Source organism: Balaenoptera musculus, chromosome 5, assembly GCF_009873245.2.
Source record: "Balaenoptera musculus isolate JJ_BM4_2016_0621 chromosome 5, mBalMus1.pri.v3, whole genome shotgun sequence".
NCBI lineage: Eukaryota > Metazoa > Chordata > Mammalia > Artiodactyla > Balaenopteridae > Balaenoptera > Balaenoptera musculus.
This window is the reverse complement of record NC_045789.1, coordinates 118,546,258-118,564,594: the sequence shown is the minus strand read 5'-3', so window position 1 is coordinate 118,564,594 and position 18,337 is coordinate 118,546,258. Positions and strand designations below refer to the sequence as shown.

At 34.6% G+C, this 18,337-nt stretch overlaps 1 protein-coding gene across 3 annotated transcripts in view; it reads right to left on the bottom strand.

Moving 5' to 3' along the window:
* The window catches only part of USP53 (ubiquitin specific peptidase 53), a 72,166-nt gene that overhangs the window by 41,831 nt on the left and 11,998 nt on the right, over window positions 1-18,337 (bottom strand). The window contains exons 2-6 of one of the 3 annotated variants that reach the window (XM_036852971.1): window positions 12,593-12,714; window positions 10,573-10,925; window positions 10,239-10,392; window positions 4,239-4,331; window positions 811-945 (exon numbers count right to left, since the gene is read on the bottom strand). In XM_036852971.1, coding sequence (XP_036708866.1) covers window positions 811-945; window positions 4,239-4,331; window positions 10,239-10,392; window positions 10,573-10,580 — 390 coding nt within the window. In that variant the 5' untranslated portion in view covers window positions 10,581-10,925; window positions 12,593-12,714. Of the gene's footprint in view, window positions 1-810; window positions 946-4,238; window positions 4,332-10,238; window positions 10,926-12,592; window positions 12,715-18,337 lie in introns of all 3 variants that reach the window. The other 2 variants (XM_036852973.1, XM_036852972.1) reach the window with 2 other exon arrangements.

Here is an 18,337-nt window from a genome sequence, read left to right as displayed (position 1 = left end):
GTGGCTGTTAAAAAAGACTCTTAGGATAAGGTTAAAAGGACGCTAGTAAGGAGGCTTAAATAATGCTGAGAGTAGAGGCCCGAGCTAAACAGAAATGTTGACAGGGAAATAACATGGAGAGGCAAAACTTAAAAGGGTTTCTGATGAAAGAATTTACATAATTTGCTGAAGAGATATAAGACTAAGAGAAGAAATAGCTGTCTTAAATATAGGTGACATCTATGTTATTAAAACGATTAATCATCAACATGCATATTTAAGAAGGTATATAGGTACATCCCTGATCAAAGGAATGCTCTACTTATCAATATGGTGGTAACACAGTCTCAGAACATCAACCTCAGTCAATGATTCTCAACCTGGAGTAAGGTGTATATCAGAATTGCTGCCCCTGACAGCTGCCCATCAAGATCCTCTGCTCTTCCAAAGAGAAGCATGCAATGCATTACATTGCATGTAATGAGAAATGTTACTGGGAGAGTGTGTTGCATATGTAAACCCCGTGGAACAGAACGACCTCAGTGCTATGATTTATACATAATAAGCCTTTTTGCTCCAATAAATAAATTTTCAAGTATTCTAGTAGCCTAACTCTGAAAAATTAGAGCAGCACAAATAATCAAAAGCAAAAGTACACAAAACACACGTGGACTTAAACTGAGCTTTGAAGGGGTAGGTAAGACAAGGATCTACTGAGCAGTTCCGATACTTTTCCACTGCTATAAACTTATGTTTTATTTGCCTCAAAAGGTGCATAATTTAAGGAATGCCAACTGCCATTCTGACTTAAGGATTATCAGAAATACTTACAAAGCACTCTGCAGCATCATCCATAAGGCCAAGCTGAAATCGCTGCTCATCTTTGAAACTTTCTGCAAGTGCATGTCTTATGTTATCCGAAGGAAGTGCTTTTTCTCGACTGTGTTGAAACTGTTGAAATATTGTCTGGGAATCAACAAATACATCGACCAGTAAGTTTAACACCAACAACTAAAAAACACTTGAGCAATTTCATTTCAACAGCAAAACTCGAAACTCTATACTCAAACTAACAGTCTTTTGCTTTAAAATTCCATACAAAAAATTAATTATTTCTATGAGTAATATGTAGAAATGCTTGCCCCAGCCTCTAAATCAAATGTTAGTGCATAAGAATTAAACACGTAAAGTTCTCAGATCCCATCCTCAGAGATTCTGATTGAGATGAGGCCCATTTTTAAACTGTTCCCTAGCTGACTATGATCTAAGTTGTTTAGAAAGAGTTTTGAGATGATTTGCTTTAAATCTTAAAGTGTACTATAGGAATTAAAATTATGTTATACAAAAATAAACATATAATCAAATAAAACAGTAGGAACTCACTAGACTTGAAACAGTGGGAACATCATTCAAGAACATTAAATTATAGGTGTTAATCTGGTCTTCTATTTTCTTTATTGAAATTAAGCAAGAAAAACTTTTTAATAAGTTCCAGTTTTATGACAATCATCTTAGGTGAGTGAAAGTGGGGAAAAAATAAAGTTTGCTGTGATAAACCATCAAATAAGGATTGATCATATTAAGTGCTATATTAATTAGCTCAAGGGGTATGTCATCTCAAAAAAAAATTGCTTTTAAGATCAACATATGGTAGGCTAGGAAATATTTCAAGAATCTGTTCCACTGATACAAGAAAATTTAATTTACAAATAAGAAATTTAAAAAGAAAGATGCCAAGTGATATTAGATATCCAGAACCAAAATTTTTAGCTACAATTACAAATGATAAAAAATGAAAAATATTTTCACAAGTCATTTCTTATTTAGGTAGTCAACTTTTCCAGGTAATGTTTAAGATATTAATCCTACACAAGACTGATGTTCATTTAACATCTATTTTTTTGATTGTCCAGTATATGTGAGGCATTGTTCTACACCAGAAAACAAAGACCCTGCCCTCATGGAGCATACGTTCTAGTTGTAGTAATAAGGAGAGGGCAAATAAGTAATTATATGTCAGAATGTAATAAGTACAATAGAGAAAAACAAAGAAATACAATACAAGAGAGAAAGATAAAGTAGTGTAATAGGGATAGGGATGCTGGGGGTAGGAGAGAGGGAGGGAGCTTACCTATTACCAAGGGTAGTCAAGGAAGGTCTCACTGATGGAAAAATAACATTTAAGGAGAGGCATAAAGGAAATAAGGGTGTTAGCCACAGGGACATCTGGAAGAAAATCATTCTAGACAAAAGGAATAATAATGAAAACACTCAGAGATGAAAGCCAGCTCTGAGAAGCTGCAAGGAGGACAGTGCAGTGAGTGTGTGAGTGTGTGTGTGTGTGTGTGTGTGTGTGCGTGTGTGCGCACGCGCGCGAACAGGTGTTTTGAGGCAGGGGACGCAAGCAGGGGAAAGAGGCAGGTGATGTGGAAGGCTATGGGAAGACCTGAGCTAGAAAATTTAACTAGTTTTTACACCTGGACAAAACATTCAAAATTTACTGCAGAGTAAATAAAATGCGATACTGTAATCTGATCTAAGTTCATTCATCAACCCTATTTTTGCCATATAAAAAAGAGAATATAAAATCGCCTCCTGATTGGGATTGACATGTATACACTGATGTGTATAAAATTGATGACTAATAAGAACCTGCTGTATAAAAAAATAAATAAAATTAAATTAAAAAAATTTTTTTAAATAAAATAAAATAAAATTGCCTCCTTTGGTGACTTATTCAAACAGCCTTTTTAGGAATGTAAGTCAAAATAAAGCATGAAAACTACCTTTTATTTTCCTGTATTATGTATATGTGTGTGTACTAAGAATACTCAAGAATGTAAAAGACTGAAATACTTACTTCTGAAAACATATTAATCAAATCTTAAATTCTTGGGCAAAAATTTCAATGACATAAATGAGTTGCTAATATATACTGGACTCCCCATCTCTGCCTTTGTCCCTATTCTATATATTCTCATCCAAGGAGCCAAAGAGATCTAGTCTAAATATTATACCTACTTAACACAGGTTATATCACTCCTCCACTCAAAACAATCCCATGACTTCCTAAATCACTCAGGAGTAAAAGTCAAGGTCCTCACAAAGGTCTAGAAGGCCCTACACAATCTGGACTCCTGTTCCAGTTATTTACTGCTGCATAACAAAACCACCCCAAATCTTAGGTACTAAAAATAACATTTATTTTGATCACAAGTTTGCAGGTTGGGTGAGGACAGCTCAACTCTGCCCCACTTGCAGTCATCTGTAATAGTCTGAATGCTGGAACTTAGGAGTCATCTGAAGGTCGCTCACTAGTGTCTAGAGGTTGATGCTGGTTGTTGGTGCTGCCTGTTGGCCGGGAACTTGGCTGTAGCTATGACCAGCTTGGCTTCCTCATAGCATGGCAACTCACTTCCAAGAATGGGCACCCCAACAGACAGAGCCAGGTGGAAGCTTTATCACTTTTTCTAATCTACCCTAATCTCATTTCTGCCACATTCTATATGATGGAAATGAAACATTAGGGGCAACCCATATTCCAGGAATTAGACTCCACCTTTCAATAGAAGAGTGCAAAAGAATCTGCAGACATTTTTGAAGTCACCACAACTCACCTGACCTCTGAGCTCATCTCCTATCACTGTCCCCCTTGCTCACAAAGCTTCTGCCACCAGTCAGGTTTCCTTGAATATGTCACACACACTCCCACCTCAGGGCCTTTGCAGCTGCTGTGTCCCTGCTTGCCTGGAAGGCTCTAGTCCACTCCATCACCTTTTCCAAGTTGTGATTTAAATGTCATTTTCTCAGTGAGGCTTTCCTTGCTACTCAACACTCTCTAGTACCTATCCCTGATTTATATTTCCTCCTATTACCTAACATACTTTACATTTTGTTTATTTATTTTCTTCTCCCTTACACGAAGATAAGCTACATGAGAACAGGGATTTTTATTAGTTCCGTTCACTGCTGTATCCTTAGTAACTACAGCAGTGCCTAGAATTCAGTAGTAACTCAAAAAACATCTGTTAAATGATTATTTCAAAATAATGAAAAATATAATGTTCCTAACACAGGAAAATGGATCCGTAAACCTGAATAAGTCATACTTTAAGAATTCCTCTTCAAAACTGTAAGTCACTTGACAATAACTTTAATTACAAATAAACTAACCAAATATGTCAAACACACCAAACTATCAAATAAAATTAAATCTTTTGAGAAACAACAGTAATTTTTCAGAACTATTAAAAGGTTACCTTCAATGCACAAAATATGCAGGCATCTCTCGGACAAACATGTCCATTCAGAACCCGCAAGCTTCTTCGGAATATATCTAATTGCCATAAAACCTAAAAAATAGTGAGATGTGAAGAAAGAAAGAAACACAGTAATATTTTTCTCACTGGGATGAAAGACAGATTTAAATATTTTTTAAATTGCGGAAGGCTAATAACTTCTTTTAATCTCTTGTACATAATCAGATATATACTACTAAAAATAATAAGTACAAAACTGCTATATACATGTAGTTCATATATAAAAGATGGATTTAGAAAATATTACTATGGATTCATATGTAAAAACCATGACAGGCACAGAACAAGAAAAATATAACTCCTCAGTTAAGGAATTTATATGAACAGGAAACAAGGGATACTGAATGCAGGACTTGGCAGAGACTTGAGAGAGGAAGTGATTATAATACTTGGAATGAACTGAAATTTAGGAAGGAAATATAATTGCAGTTAAAAGTCAGGGTGTACCAAATAAGGGTCAGTATGTAGTGGCAAGAAAAAACGGCAGAGGCCTGTGTGGTCATTGTACACTGAGTGAAAAACGGGGCATCTGTGTAGTCATGGGGGTACAGCATAATATGAAGCAGCAGTTAAAAAATAACCTGAATATATTTGCTGCAATTATCCAATCATTTACTACTAAAAAAACAAAAACAAAATAAAAAAGACTGTAGTTGTTTAAATAAATCAGTGTAATACTTAAAATCATTCTAGAAAAATCTGAAATTTATACAATGGGGATAACTGTGTCAGTCTCATAGACTGCTTGTAAGGGTTAAATATATGTATGTAATATGTGAAGTGTTTAGAGCAGTGCCCAGTACACAAGTGGCATGCATTGAATGCAACCTGCTATTTGTTGTTGTAAATACTATTACAACAAACAATTAAGATCTTCAAGTTTCTCTATACCTTTCAGTCATTTCCTCAAATAATAAAACCAAGAAAATCCATTCACCATCTCACATTTCTCCCAACCAAAAAAAAAAAGTTAATAAAAACAAATAATTTTAAGTTTCCTATTTTTTAATAACTCAGTAACTAAAAGCCATTTCAGAATTTCTCTTTAATAGTTGCTTTTCCTTAAACCATAACTAATAGGATTCATTTAGTTATCACAAATAACTCAGTGTTTTGCAAAGCACTTGAAAATGTTTAATAACTTTCTTGCATATCATATTCTATCATACCATAAAATATACATTAAAATTCATTCGTCAAGATGAAGGTCACGACAGCACAGTTGTGGGAAGTGCACAGCACTGTGGTTAGTGATACACCCTCTGAAGACAGGCTGCCTGGGTTCTAATTCTGGCTTTACTGTTTACAGCTCTTGGGCTGACTTGAGCAAAATATTTCCTGAAACTTAGTTTTCTCATCACTGAAAGGAAGATAAAAGTAGTACCTATCTCTTAGGATCATTGTAAGAACTAGATTAGATAAAACACAGTGTACCAATGCACAGCAAGAGCACAATAAATGTTAGCTATTAAATATTTTAACTTTGCTTTTAACTTACAGAACTCAAAACCACACCAATATGGCATACCTACTTAATTGTATCACTTTCTCATCAAATAAAAGTTCAAAATATTCAGCCAAAAGAGAAAACTCTATAATCTGCTTATAAGGCTTACGAATTAAGTCTTTCAAATGTAATGTTTTCTAGGGTTAGCAAAATGTTTAACTTACACTGGATCTAAACTACAGAAAAAATATTTTATGTGACTTCTCTGTATACTACTCAATATAAAAATGATTTTCACAAATCCATACCAAAAATTATCTTCATTATAGTTAATCTTTATCCTATTTCATTTAAAAATGTTGATTATATTGTACCACCTGTTTTAAGTTAAAGCCTAAGCTAGTTGTTGGACTAATTAGTTTTTAGCAATATAATTTTATAATATAAACATTTTTCTTTTGCATTATTTGCATTTTTCATTTTAACATGGTACCTAACAAAATTAATGTAGTTATTTTGAATGTTTATGCATGTTTCTTATTTAGTTATTCCCCAAAGATTAATACATATATGCATATGCATTTAATAAAGGAATATAAACCTTTCATCATATTCCTGACCTCAAAATAATATAAAAAATAATAAAAATTAAGGGGAAATGGCATATAAATTCATTTTTCTTACTTATATTACATCCAAAACATTTTAATAATGTCCATTTTTAGTAATTTCTTACAAAAAGTATTTCACAATTTATTTCTCAGCAGTTTTAAAAAGTACTCATCAAACTGCATATTAGCATTTATATTCTGAATTTTTAAAAATGAAGTCAGGCTTTTTCTGACAGAAGTCTACTTGAATAGCTGTTTTGTCAGTGAGGACTGGCTTTGTAAATTAGTTTATACAGTAGACATTTTAACACCAGGGGCCAGCAGATTCCCTGGGTTGAAGGGATGGAGCTGGGAGTTCAGGGAAGCCAAAGCAGCTAGAGTTGGCGGGACAGAGTGCTGCAGTGGGGAGAGCTGCACACAGTTAACACCAGAGCTCGTGAGGGGGCCTCTCGAGTATTCAGGTGAGCACAGTGAGGAAACTACCTGAGACCAGGAAAGAAAATCCCAAAAGATTAGATGGAATGCCCAAAGCACGTATCAGTTCGGGGCAGTGCCTGTTCCCAACAGCCAAAGTGGAAAACATCATAATTCACAGAGCATCAGTTAAAGAAAGAAGGGTCCCTCCCCACTAGCAGAGAAATTAACCCCAGAATAAACGCAGTTCTGGTACTGCCTACAAAGCTTAAACGTAAAATGATCAAACTGTTTCTAAATAAACTAATCCTATCCCAGAACAACGTTCAAGAATATTTTTAGGAATATAAAAATACTCATCACCCAACAAAGTAAAACTTAAAATGTCGTCTGACATCCAATCAAAAATTACCAGGTATGGGCTTCCCTGGTGGCACCATGGTTAAGAATCTGTCTGCCAACACAGGGGACACAGGTTTGAGCCCTGGTCCAGGAAGATCCCACATGCCACGAAGCAACTAAGCCTGTGCACCACAACTACTGAGCCTGCACTCTAGAGCCCATAAGCACAACTACTGACACCCGCATGCCACAACTACTGAAGCCCGAGCGCCTAGAGCCCAGCTCCGCAACGAGAAGCCACCACAATGAGAAGCCTGTGCATCACAATGAAGAGGAGCCCCTGCTCACCTCAACTAAAGAAAGCCCACACGCAGTGACGAAGACCCAATGCAGCCAAAAATAAATAAATCAATAAAATTTTAAAAATTACCAGGCATTACAAGAAACAAGAAAATATATTCCAAACCTAGAAAGAAAAAAAAAAAACAGAATTTGCACAGACAGAATTAGTAGACAAGTACATTAAAACAATTATTATAACTGTATTCATATATTCAAGAGGACAGAGAAAAGATTGGACATGTTAAGTATAGACACAAGTGATTTTTAAAAGACCCAGAGCAAACTTCTAAAGGTGAAAATTACAATGTCTGAGATTTAAAAATACACTGGTGAGATTAATAGCAGATTAAATAAACACTGCAAAAGAAAAAATTAATGAACTTGAAGACACAGCAATAGAAACCATACAAAATGAAAGAGAGAAAAAAAAAAGAATGAGAAAGAAAATGAAGAGCACATCAGTGAACTGTGGGACTTAAAGCAACCAACTGCATATGTATCAATAACTGGAATCCCCCAAAGGAGGGGAGGGATAGAAAAATTTGAAGAAATAATGGTCAAAGAGTTTCCACATTTTTTTAAAATTTATTTTTATTTTATTTATTTTATTTTTGGCTGTGTTGGCTCTTCATTGCTGCGCGCGGGCTTTCCCCAGTTGCAGCGAGTGGGGGCCACTCTTTGTTGTAGTGAGCGCGCTTCTTGTTGTGGTGGCTTCTCTTGTTGCAGAGCATGGGCTCCAAGTGCGCGGGCTTCAGTACTTGTGGCACACAGGCTCCGTAGTTGTGGCTCATGGGCTCTACAGCGCAGGCTCAGTAGTTGTGCCGCATGGGCCTAGTTGCTCTGCAGCATGTGGGATCTTCCCGGACCAGGGCTTGAACCCGTGTCCCCTGCATTAGCAGGCGGATTCTTAACCACTGCGTCACCAGGGAAGCCCATCCACATTTGATTAAAATTATAAAGCCATGGGTCTAAGATGCTCAATGGACCCAAACACAAGAAGCATGTAGAAAACTATATCAAGGCACATCATAACCAAATTGCTTTAAACCAGTTAAAAAAAGAAAATCTTAAAAGCAGCCAGAAAAAAAGGGGCACATTACAAACACAAGAACAAAGATAAGAATGACAATAGTTTTCCAGGAGAAGTTATGCAAGCCAGAAGACAGATGAGCAAAATCTTTAAAATACTAAAAGAAAAACTGTCAACTTAAACTTCTTTAATGAATGAAAATATCTTTCAATAACAAAAGTCATCCTTCAAGCAGAAGAAATGATACCAGGTGGCAAGCTGGATCCACACAAAGGAGTGATGAGCACCATAACTGGTAGCTATGTAGATAAGTAGAAATAACCTTCATGGCAAAGGTCAGTGGACTGTTCATTTTTTAAAAAAAAAATATATCAACATAGGAATACCTCTCCATTTTCTTTACCACGTTAAGTGTCCTTGCTCAGAATTTTCTTTTGTTATAATAAGCTTTTCATCTCTCTGAACTACACACGGTATTTTGGGAGCCAAAAAAAGGGACAGACACAGAGGGAAATACATAAATGTAAAAAAAGAACTGGAAAAGGGGTAACAGGAGAAGATTTGAAATGACAGAAGCTCTTTCTCAGAGCCTGATTCAATAAAAGCATATAATTCCATGTCTTTTGGAGTCTGGTATTTCTCTATATTGGGTGTCATTCAATAAATATTTTCCTGCCCTTCTCACAGCACTTAATGCCAAAGGGATCCTTCAGCCAGGGCAGAACAGTGACTGTCATTTAAAGGTCCCAACATAAATTAGAATTAATGCTTTTCTAATACCAATTGCTTCTGTTTCCCTGAGTGAGTTATAAAACTTTCAAGTTTGACATATGTCCCGGACAGAGGACAATTAAGAACACAAGTCTGAGTCAGATGTCTGAGCACTTGACACATTCTAGATGTGTTCATTTATCAAATGAGTTAATTAAGCAATATTTCTCTTTCTACTCTCAGTTTTCAGGAGGAAAAAAAAGCAATAGAAAGAAAACATGTAAAAAGCTATTTATTTTCAATAAAATATTTTAAGGTATATTCTAGCGTCAATAGAGTAACATTCCAATATTCTAAATCTTCCTCATCCTTAGTACTATACAATCAACGGTCAGAAGGATACAGGCCCCTACAAAATCTGAAAATGTTGAATAAAAACTATCATACATAAGAAAGATATTTATGCAAGGCAGAAAGTTGGATTAATACATATTTGCTAATTAAAAGAATTTCAACAAGGACTGAAGCAAAATGAATTAACTGTTAATTTAACTACAACAGTGGTGTCCAAATTATGATTCTACAGAGGGGGTTTAAGGCCATGGTGGGGGGGTGAAAGGAATTTGAGTACTGAGATTAAAAACTCTGCATTCTCATTTCAATCCATGCAGCTTGTTTCTTTTTATGCTGTCTATGGGGATCCTACTGGATTTCTTAAACAAAAAAAAAGGGGGGAGAGAGGGGTTGACTAGCTAATTCAAAAAAATAATTTTATGTATTTTAGAAACATTCTTAATTTACTAAGTAAACATTTTAAGCCACAAGATATTTTTATACCCTAGCAATGTATCTGTTGAAAAAAACATTTCCATTTATTATAAAAACCAAAATGCCCAGTCAAAATATTTTGCTACTATTGAAAGTGATATTAAAAAGTCATTCTAGTCAATAACTTTATTCTTAATTTACAAGTTAAAGAAGGATTAAGCAAAGAATTTCCTGAAAGGCGCTTTTTAAAATTTAACAAGAAATTATGGTCTCACCTGTACAGCACTATTAAGAAAGCAGCTGTTTTGTCCTGGTTCATTCAACAAGCCTTTGGTAGGGGCTAGGGATAGCATACTCCCAGGTTGATAAGTTTTTCCAAGATTGCCACCAGGTTTCCGTAAGAATTTTACCCATGCCATTTTCAAGCAACTTTGTTTGCATTAAAGCTAAGAATTATATACTTATGTGATACTTCTGATGATAAAATGGATGGTTTCTTGAATGGTCCACTTAAATTCGCTGCAGTCTATTACCATAACATAAGTTTCCAAGTCCATATCTTTCCTGATGTTGTAGTTTTGAGGACTTTGTCAAGTAAAAAAAGGATACATAAGCATTGAAGTTCTGAAAACTAAAAAAGAAAGCTATTTTAAACAAGGCCTTAAAGATTTAAAAATCTCTGTGTTAAATTTTATAAGAGTACAGTTTAAGGTGAAAAAGATTTTTTTAAAACTGCTAAAGTAACATCGATGAACAAATCATATTCTTTAAAGCACAAGTCATTTGTCTTGATGGTTTTAAAAACAGATGATGCAAAAAGATGTAGAGTTAGCATTTGGTACGATTCATTTGGTCATTTGTTTTCCTCGCGTTTCTTCAATAAGAAAGAAGTCTTTCTCTTTCCCAGGTGAAGTTATTAAAGGTGACTCCATATTTCATATCAATGTGACCTCAAAGCAAACCTATAAGAAAAAAAAGAAATGTTGAAATAAAAGTAAAGGCTAATAAAGAAAATTCCTACTTTACTATATGAACACAAATATTGAGTACATAATTAAAATATTATATATATAATCATAAAATGATTGGAACTAACAATGTTCTTCTTAAAATATGAAAATGAAAACACAGTTCATCATTTAAATTTTCAAAACATATCAAGGTGACATCAATCGCTACCTACTTCAAGATTTCAATGGTCATATGATGGTTTCATATTCTAAAGAAAACTAGAATCAACTTAGATCTCAGGTAGTGTTTCGAATAATACTAACTTTGCTGCCAATACTATATTGCTGTTTACTAAACAGAGACTCTACAGAGACTCTATATTGTTATCTATGTTATCGAGAATCACATCATTTCTGCAAGAAAGTCAATAGATTTTATGTAAATTGACATGCATTAAAACTCAGAAGAAACATTAAATTGATAAACAAATCTTAGTGAATTAGAGTAAATTTCCACACTATTCATGAACACATACTCCTGGCTAAAAGGACTTCAAAATGTTCAACTTCTAAATTAAAAACAATCAAGTATTACTAGCAAAGTTTACTTTAATCAATTGAATTTCCTTCCTGCATTCATTCTTTCAACAAATGTTTATTGAGCCATGTACTATGCCAGGCACTAGAACTGACATTTTAATGAGGAAAGACAGACCATAATTCAGTGAATAATAAATTGTAGAGTGTACTAGAAGAGTTATGCTCTGAGTGCTAACGGAAAAACAATTCAAGCAAAGGGGATGAGAAGTGTATATAATGGGAGATGGTTTGCACTTTTAAATAGGATAGTCTTGGAAAGTGTAATTGAGAACGTTACCTTTGTACAAAGATTTGAAGGAGGTGAAGATGCCACTCTGGAGAAGGCATTTCTAGCAGAGTGAACTGCATGCCTGGCATACTGGAGGGTAGTAAGAAGTCCAGTGTGGCAGAATAAATATGAACAAAGAGGAGAATAGATGAAAAGGGTGGATGGGAAAGAGAGAGAGATCATGAAGGGCCTCAAAAGCCCTTTCTAAGGACTTTGGCTTTAAATTTAAATTCTCCATGAAAGCCATTGAGTTTCACTTCCCAGCACAAAAACATGAGAGGACAGAACATTATAGGTCAGTTCAATTCCATTCATCAAATAGCCACTAAGATAGCAAAGCACTGAGGAATAAAGAAGAAAAGCATTAGTCTTTACAGAATTCAAGTCAGGAGACTTGTTTGCAGCCCCACATATTAGCTCATCACTTATTAGCTGTTTGGTCTTAGATAAGTTCTTGTCATCTCTGATTCATAATTTCATCTATAAAATTGGGACAAGAATAACAGCCCTGTTTAACATAGGTTAAATGTTTCAAGAATTATAAAACACTACATTATGTTAATTTTCTTCTTTTTGTTTTAACTCTGTGGATTGTAACTTCCTCTAAAGTGATCTAAATGATCCTAAAAACTTTCATACAAATTTTTAATAAATGTAGTTATTATTTTACAACATTAAGAAAGCTCTGTATCGGTAGTTAACTTGTGTTTTTAATGGAAGAATCCTTTGAAATGATACTCTTTCAACAATCATTTAACTAGGCACCAGGTCTTACCCTGAACTGTGATAAGATACATGAAACAATCCTTACCATAATGAGTTGTTTTGTGATGGGCACAGACACAAATAGATAATTTTAAAATATTGTAGCTTCTGTTCCTGTGCAAGATGTCAAACTATATGTCCTCCTGGTTCTCTTCCTCCAACCCAACTCTGGAGATTATACAAAAGCAACAGATAGTATAAGGAGAAGCATTAAGTAACTGGCTTCCAGAATGGGAGGGAAACAGCAGTCAAGAGATAGAGAGGGCCAAGTGTTACAGACTGGGAAAGTCTTCTTAGTTGTGACCTTTTCCATTCTTCATATTGCTCTGGGCAGAGAATTCCCACCCCACACAATGCAATGAAACAGGAAAGCTCTGTTACCACCCCAGGGCCATCTGGAGAGTAAAGGAAATTATAACATCAGGTAAGCATGGGAGGGAGACGCCAGAGGGAGGAGATATGGGGATATATGTATATGTATAGTTGATTCACTTTGTTATACAGCAGAAATGAACACACTATTGTAAAGCAATTATACTCCAATAAAAATGTTAAAAAAGAAAAATCAGGTAGGCATCAGACAACAGCTGGTTTGGGAAGTGGTAACAAGTACAGACACCTGCAAGGCCCCTGAGTGTTCTATCCTCACCCTACTCCACAAAGAGAACAGAGGATGGTAGGACCTGGAGAAGATCACGCCTCTAACCAAGTAAACAGGAAGTTCTTTTTGGAATCAACTCTTAAGCCATATCACCCCAAATCAAGCCCTTACGTCCCCACCTCTGCTCTCTGAAATCATCCAAAGAAACACAAATCAGAGCCTAATGCTTTCATTCTTCTCCTCATGTAAATATTACTAGCTTATAACTTGGTACTCCCAGGAAAAAGATAACCAGATACTTGCAGAGTATGAGCATTATGAGAGAAAGGCAACAAACTGAACAATCTACACCACAGGAAACAGAATGAACAGACCAAAGGGAACACAAATTTAAAATAAACTTAATAAATATCCACCAATTGAATGAGTACATTTTTGAAACTGCTGAAAGAAAAAACTCAAAGGATGAGTTAACTAGCAAAATGAATAGAAGGAAACATCATACTAATGAGCAGTAAGTTCAGGTCTAGAAATTCTCCTAAAAGTATTAAAAAAACAGAGTCGAAAATATAAACATTTTCAAAAAGCTAAGATACACAGATGAAATCTAAAAGTGTCAATAACTATCTAAAAGGATTCCCAGAAAGAAAGGGGAGAAAGTAAACAGAGTAGACACTTTTAGAAAGATTAAGATTTTTCCAGAATCAAAGGCTGAAAAACCCAGAAAGAAAAACAATAGATAACACAAAAATCCAAACATGATGTGAGGAAGAAAGGAAGTAGGATGAAAACTGTGAAACCTTTAGAGAGAGAGAGAGAGAGAAACTGATTTTTCAAGCCCATTAATAGGCAAACAACAGAAAGAAAAAATAAATCTAAAACCAAACTTTTGAAAAGCTAATAAACAAAATCTTCACAAGCATGATTAAAGAAAAAAGAAAAAGAGAAATATAACATGAATAGGATTGATAAAGGAGAAATGACCACATATAGATGAGCAACCAAAAGAAATATAAAAGAATACCACTTAAATCTTATGACAATAACTTTGAATATCTAAAGGAGCAGGTAATTTCATAGCAAAATTCAAATTACCAAAATTAACTCAAATGAAGTAGAAAAATTTTTTAAAGACTACAAGAAAATGGAAAGGAGACAAAAGTTCTTCCATTGAAAATGGCATCTGGATCAGATGGATTCAAAGTTAAATTTTACCTAAAATTTAAAGAACTGTTAATTCTAATGTTAAAATACTGCAGGCCACATGAAAATAAAATACAAAGAACCCCAAATCATGTCATGAAGCTAACATAACCTTAATATCAAACCATGAAAAACCTCAGACCAGTGTGACATGTGATTAAAGATGTAAAACTTATAAATAAAACACTAACAAATGTAATCTATCAATGTGTCAAAAGAATAATGTACCATTGGAAAAAATAGTAAGGTTTATTCTAGGAATTTAAATATGATTCTATATTTATTCTTTCAATAAATATTTGGGAAGCTGTGCAGAAAAGAGCTAACACAGCAATATTTATAACAGCTGAAAGGTGGAAAAACAACCCAAATGTTCAACTAAAGAATGAATAAAATACTGTGTGTGTGTGTGTGTGTGTGTGTATATATACAAACACACAATGGAATATTATTCAGCCATAAAAAGAAACGAAGTACTTAAACATGCTACAACATAAACACTGAAAACATTTTGATAATTGAAAGTCAGTCACAAAAGACCACACACTATAAGATTCCATTCATACAAAATGTCCAAAAGAGAGAAACCTAGAGACAGATAGTAGATAAGTGGTTGCTTAGACTGGAGAAGTGGGGGCTATGGAGAACGAGTGGGGACCGGCATGGAAAGTGATAGGTAAAGGGTATTCAGATTCTTTTTTTTTCCTTCCAGTTTTATTGAGATACAACTGTCACATGCACTGTGTAAGTTTAACATGTACAGCATAAAGATTTGACTTACATACATTATGAAATGATTATCACAATAAGTTTAGTGAACATCCATCATCAAATATAGATACGCAATTAAAGAAGTAGGAAAAAATATTTTCCTTGTGATGAGAACTCTTAGGATTTACTCTCCTAACAACTTTCATATATAACAAACAGCAGCGTTAATTCTATTTGTCGTGTTGTGCATTACATCGCTAGTTCTTAGTTATCTTATAACTAGGAGTTTGTACCTTTTGACAACCTTCATCCAGTTTCCCCACTCCCCCCACCCCCCACCTCTGGTAACCACAAATCTGCTATTTGTCTATTGAGTTTATTTTATGTTTGTTCATTTTTGAAGTATAACTGACCTACAACATTATGTTAGTTCCTGTTACACAACAAAGTTATTTGGTATTTCTATACATTTCAAAAAAAAAGTTACAATATGTCACCTTACAAAGATATTACATAGCTATTGACTATATTTCCGACACTGTACATTTCATACCCATGACTCATTTATTTTGCAAGTGGAAGTTGGTACCTCTTAAGCTCCCTCACTTACTTCTTTCCTTCCTCCGACCCTCTGCCCTCTGGCAACTACCTGTTTGTTCTCTATATCCACAACTGTTTCTGTTTTGCTATGTATGTTCATTTGTTTTGTTTTTCAGAGTCCACACATAAGTGAAATCATACAGTATTTGTTTTTCTATGTCTGATTTATTTCACTTAGCATAATGCTCTCTAGGTCCATCCAAGTTGTCACAAATGACAAGATTTCATTTTTTATGGCTGAATAATATTCCATTGTATGTATATATTTATATATACATGTATACATATATATATATGTAACACCTCTTTATCCATTCATCTACAGTGGGCACTTGGGTTGCTTCCGTATCTTGGCTATTGTAAAGAATGCTGCAATAAACATAAGGGTGCATACATCTTTTCAAAATAGTGTTTTTGTTTTTTTCAGGAGTGGAATTGCTGGATCATATGGCAGTTCTTTTTTTCTTTTTCTTTTTTTTTTTGGCAGCTCTATTTTTAATTTCTTGAGGAATCTCCATATTACTTTCCACAGTGGCTGACCAATTTACATCCTTACCAATAGTGCATGAGGGTTCCCTTCTCTCCACACCCTCACCAACACTTGTTATCTGTTGTCTTTTTTATTGACAGCTATTCTGACAGGTGTGAGGTGATATCTAATTGTGCTTCTGATTTGCATCTCTCTGATGATTAGTGATGTTAAGCATCTTTTCATGTGCCTGTTGGCCATCTGTCTGTCTTCTCTGAAAAAATGTCTATCCAGATCCTCTGCTCATTTTTTAATCAGGTTGTTTTTTGGATGTTGTGTGTATGAGCTCTTTGTATACTTTGGATATTAACCCTTTATCAGATATATCATTTGCAAATATCTTCTCCCATTCAGGAGGTAGCCTTTTCCTTTTGTTGATAGTTTCCTTCACTGTACAAAAGCTTTTTAGTTTGATGTAGTCCCATTTGTTTATTTTTACTTTTGTTTGCCTTACCTGTGGAGACATATCCCCAAAAATATTATTAAGACTGATGTCAAAGAGAGTATTGCCTATGTATCCCTCCAGAATTTATGGTTTCAGGTCTTATATTTAAATCTTTAATCCACTTTGAATTTATACTTGTGCATGGTGTGACAGATTAATCCAGTTTGATTCTTTTGCATGTAGCTGTCCAGTTTTCCCAGGACCATTTATTGAAGATGTTGTCTTTTCCCCTGTATATTCTTGCTTCCTTTGTGGTAGATCAATTGCCCATATGAGTGTGGGTTCACTTATGGGCTATTTTGTTCCATTGATCTATGTGTCTGTTTTTCCGCCAGTATCATACTGTTTTGATGACTGTAGCTGTGCAGTATAGTTTGAGGTAAGGGAACATGATACGTCGAGCTTTGTTCTTCTTTCTCAAGAATGTTTCAGCTATTCAAGGTCTTTGTGCTTCTATACAAATTTTAGAACTATTTGTTCTAGTTCTGTGAAAAATGCCATTGGTATTTTGATAGGGATTGCACTGAATATGTAGACTGCCTTGGATAGTAGGATCATTTTAAAAATATTAATTATTCCAATCCATGAACACATCCATCTGTTTCTATTGTCTTCAATTTATTTCATCAGTGACTTACAATTTTCCAAGTACAGGTCTTTTACCTCCATAGTTAGATCTATTCCTAGGTATTTTATTCTTTTGGATGCAATTGTAAATGGGACTGTTTTCTTAATTTCTCTTTCTGATAGTTCATTGTTAATGTATAGAAATGCAACAAATTTCTCCATATTAATTTTGTATCCTGAAACTTTAATGAATTCTTTGATGTGCTCTAGTACTTTTTGGTGCCATCTTGAGGATTTTCTATGTATAGTATCATTTCATCTGCAAACAGTGACAGTTTTACTTCTTCCTTTCCAATTTGCATTCCTTTTATTTTTTTTCTCACCTGATTGCTGTGGCTAGGACTTCCAATTCTTTGTTGAATCAAAGTGGCGGGAGTAGGCATCCTTATCTTGTTCCTGATCTTAGAGGAAATGCTTTCAGCTTTTCACTGTTATGTGAAATGTTTGCTGTGGACTTGTCATACATAGCATTTATTATGTTGAGGTAGGTTCCTCTATACCCAAATTGTTGAGAAATTTTATAATGAATGGATATTGAATTTTGTCAAAAGCTTTATGTGCATCTACTGAGACGAACATATGATTTTTATTGTTCAATTTGCTAACGGGGAAATCACACTGATTTGCAGATATTGAACCATCCTTGCATCCCTGGGATAAATTGACAATGACATATGACCTTTTTAATGTATTGTTGAAATCAATTTCCTTATGTTTTGTTAAGGATTTTTGTGTCTATGTTCATCAGTGATATTGGTCAGTAATCTTTTTTTTGTGATATCTTTGCCTGGTTTTGTTATCAGGGTGATCCTGGCCTCGTAAAATGAGTTTGGAAGTGTTCCCCTCTCTTCAATATTTTGAATAGTTTGAAAAGAATAGGTGTTAACTCTTCTTTAAGTGTTTGGTAGAATTCAGCTGTGAGGCCATTTGGTCCCGGACTTCCATTTTTTGGGAGTTGTTTAATTACTGATCCAATTTCTTTACCAGTAATTGGTCTGCTAATATTTTCTATTTTTTCCTGGTTCAGTCTTGGAAGGGTGTACATTTGTAGAAATTTGTCCATTTCTTTTAGGCT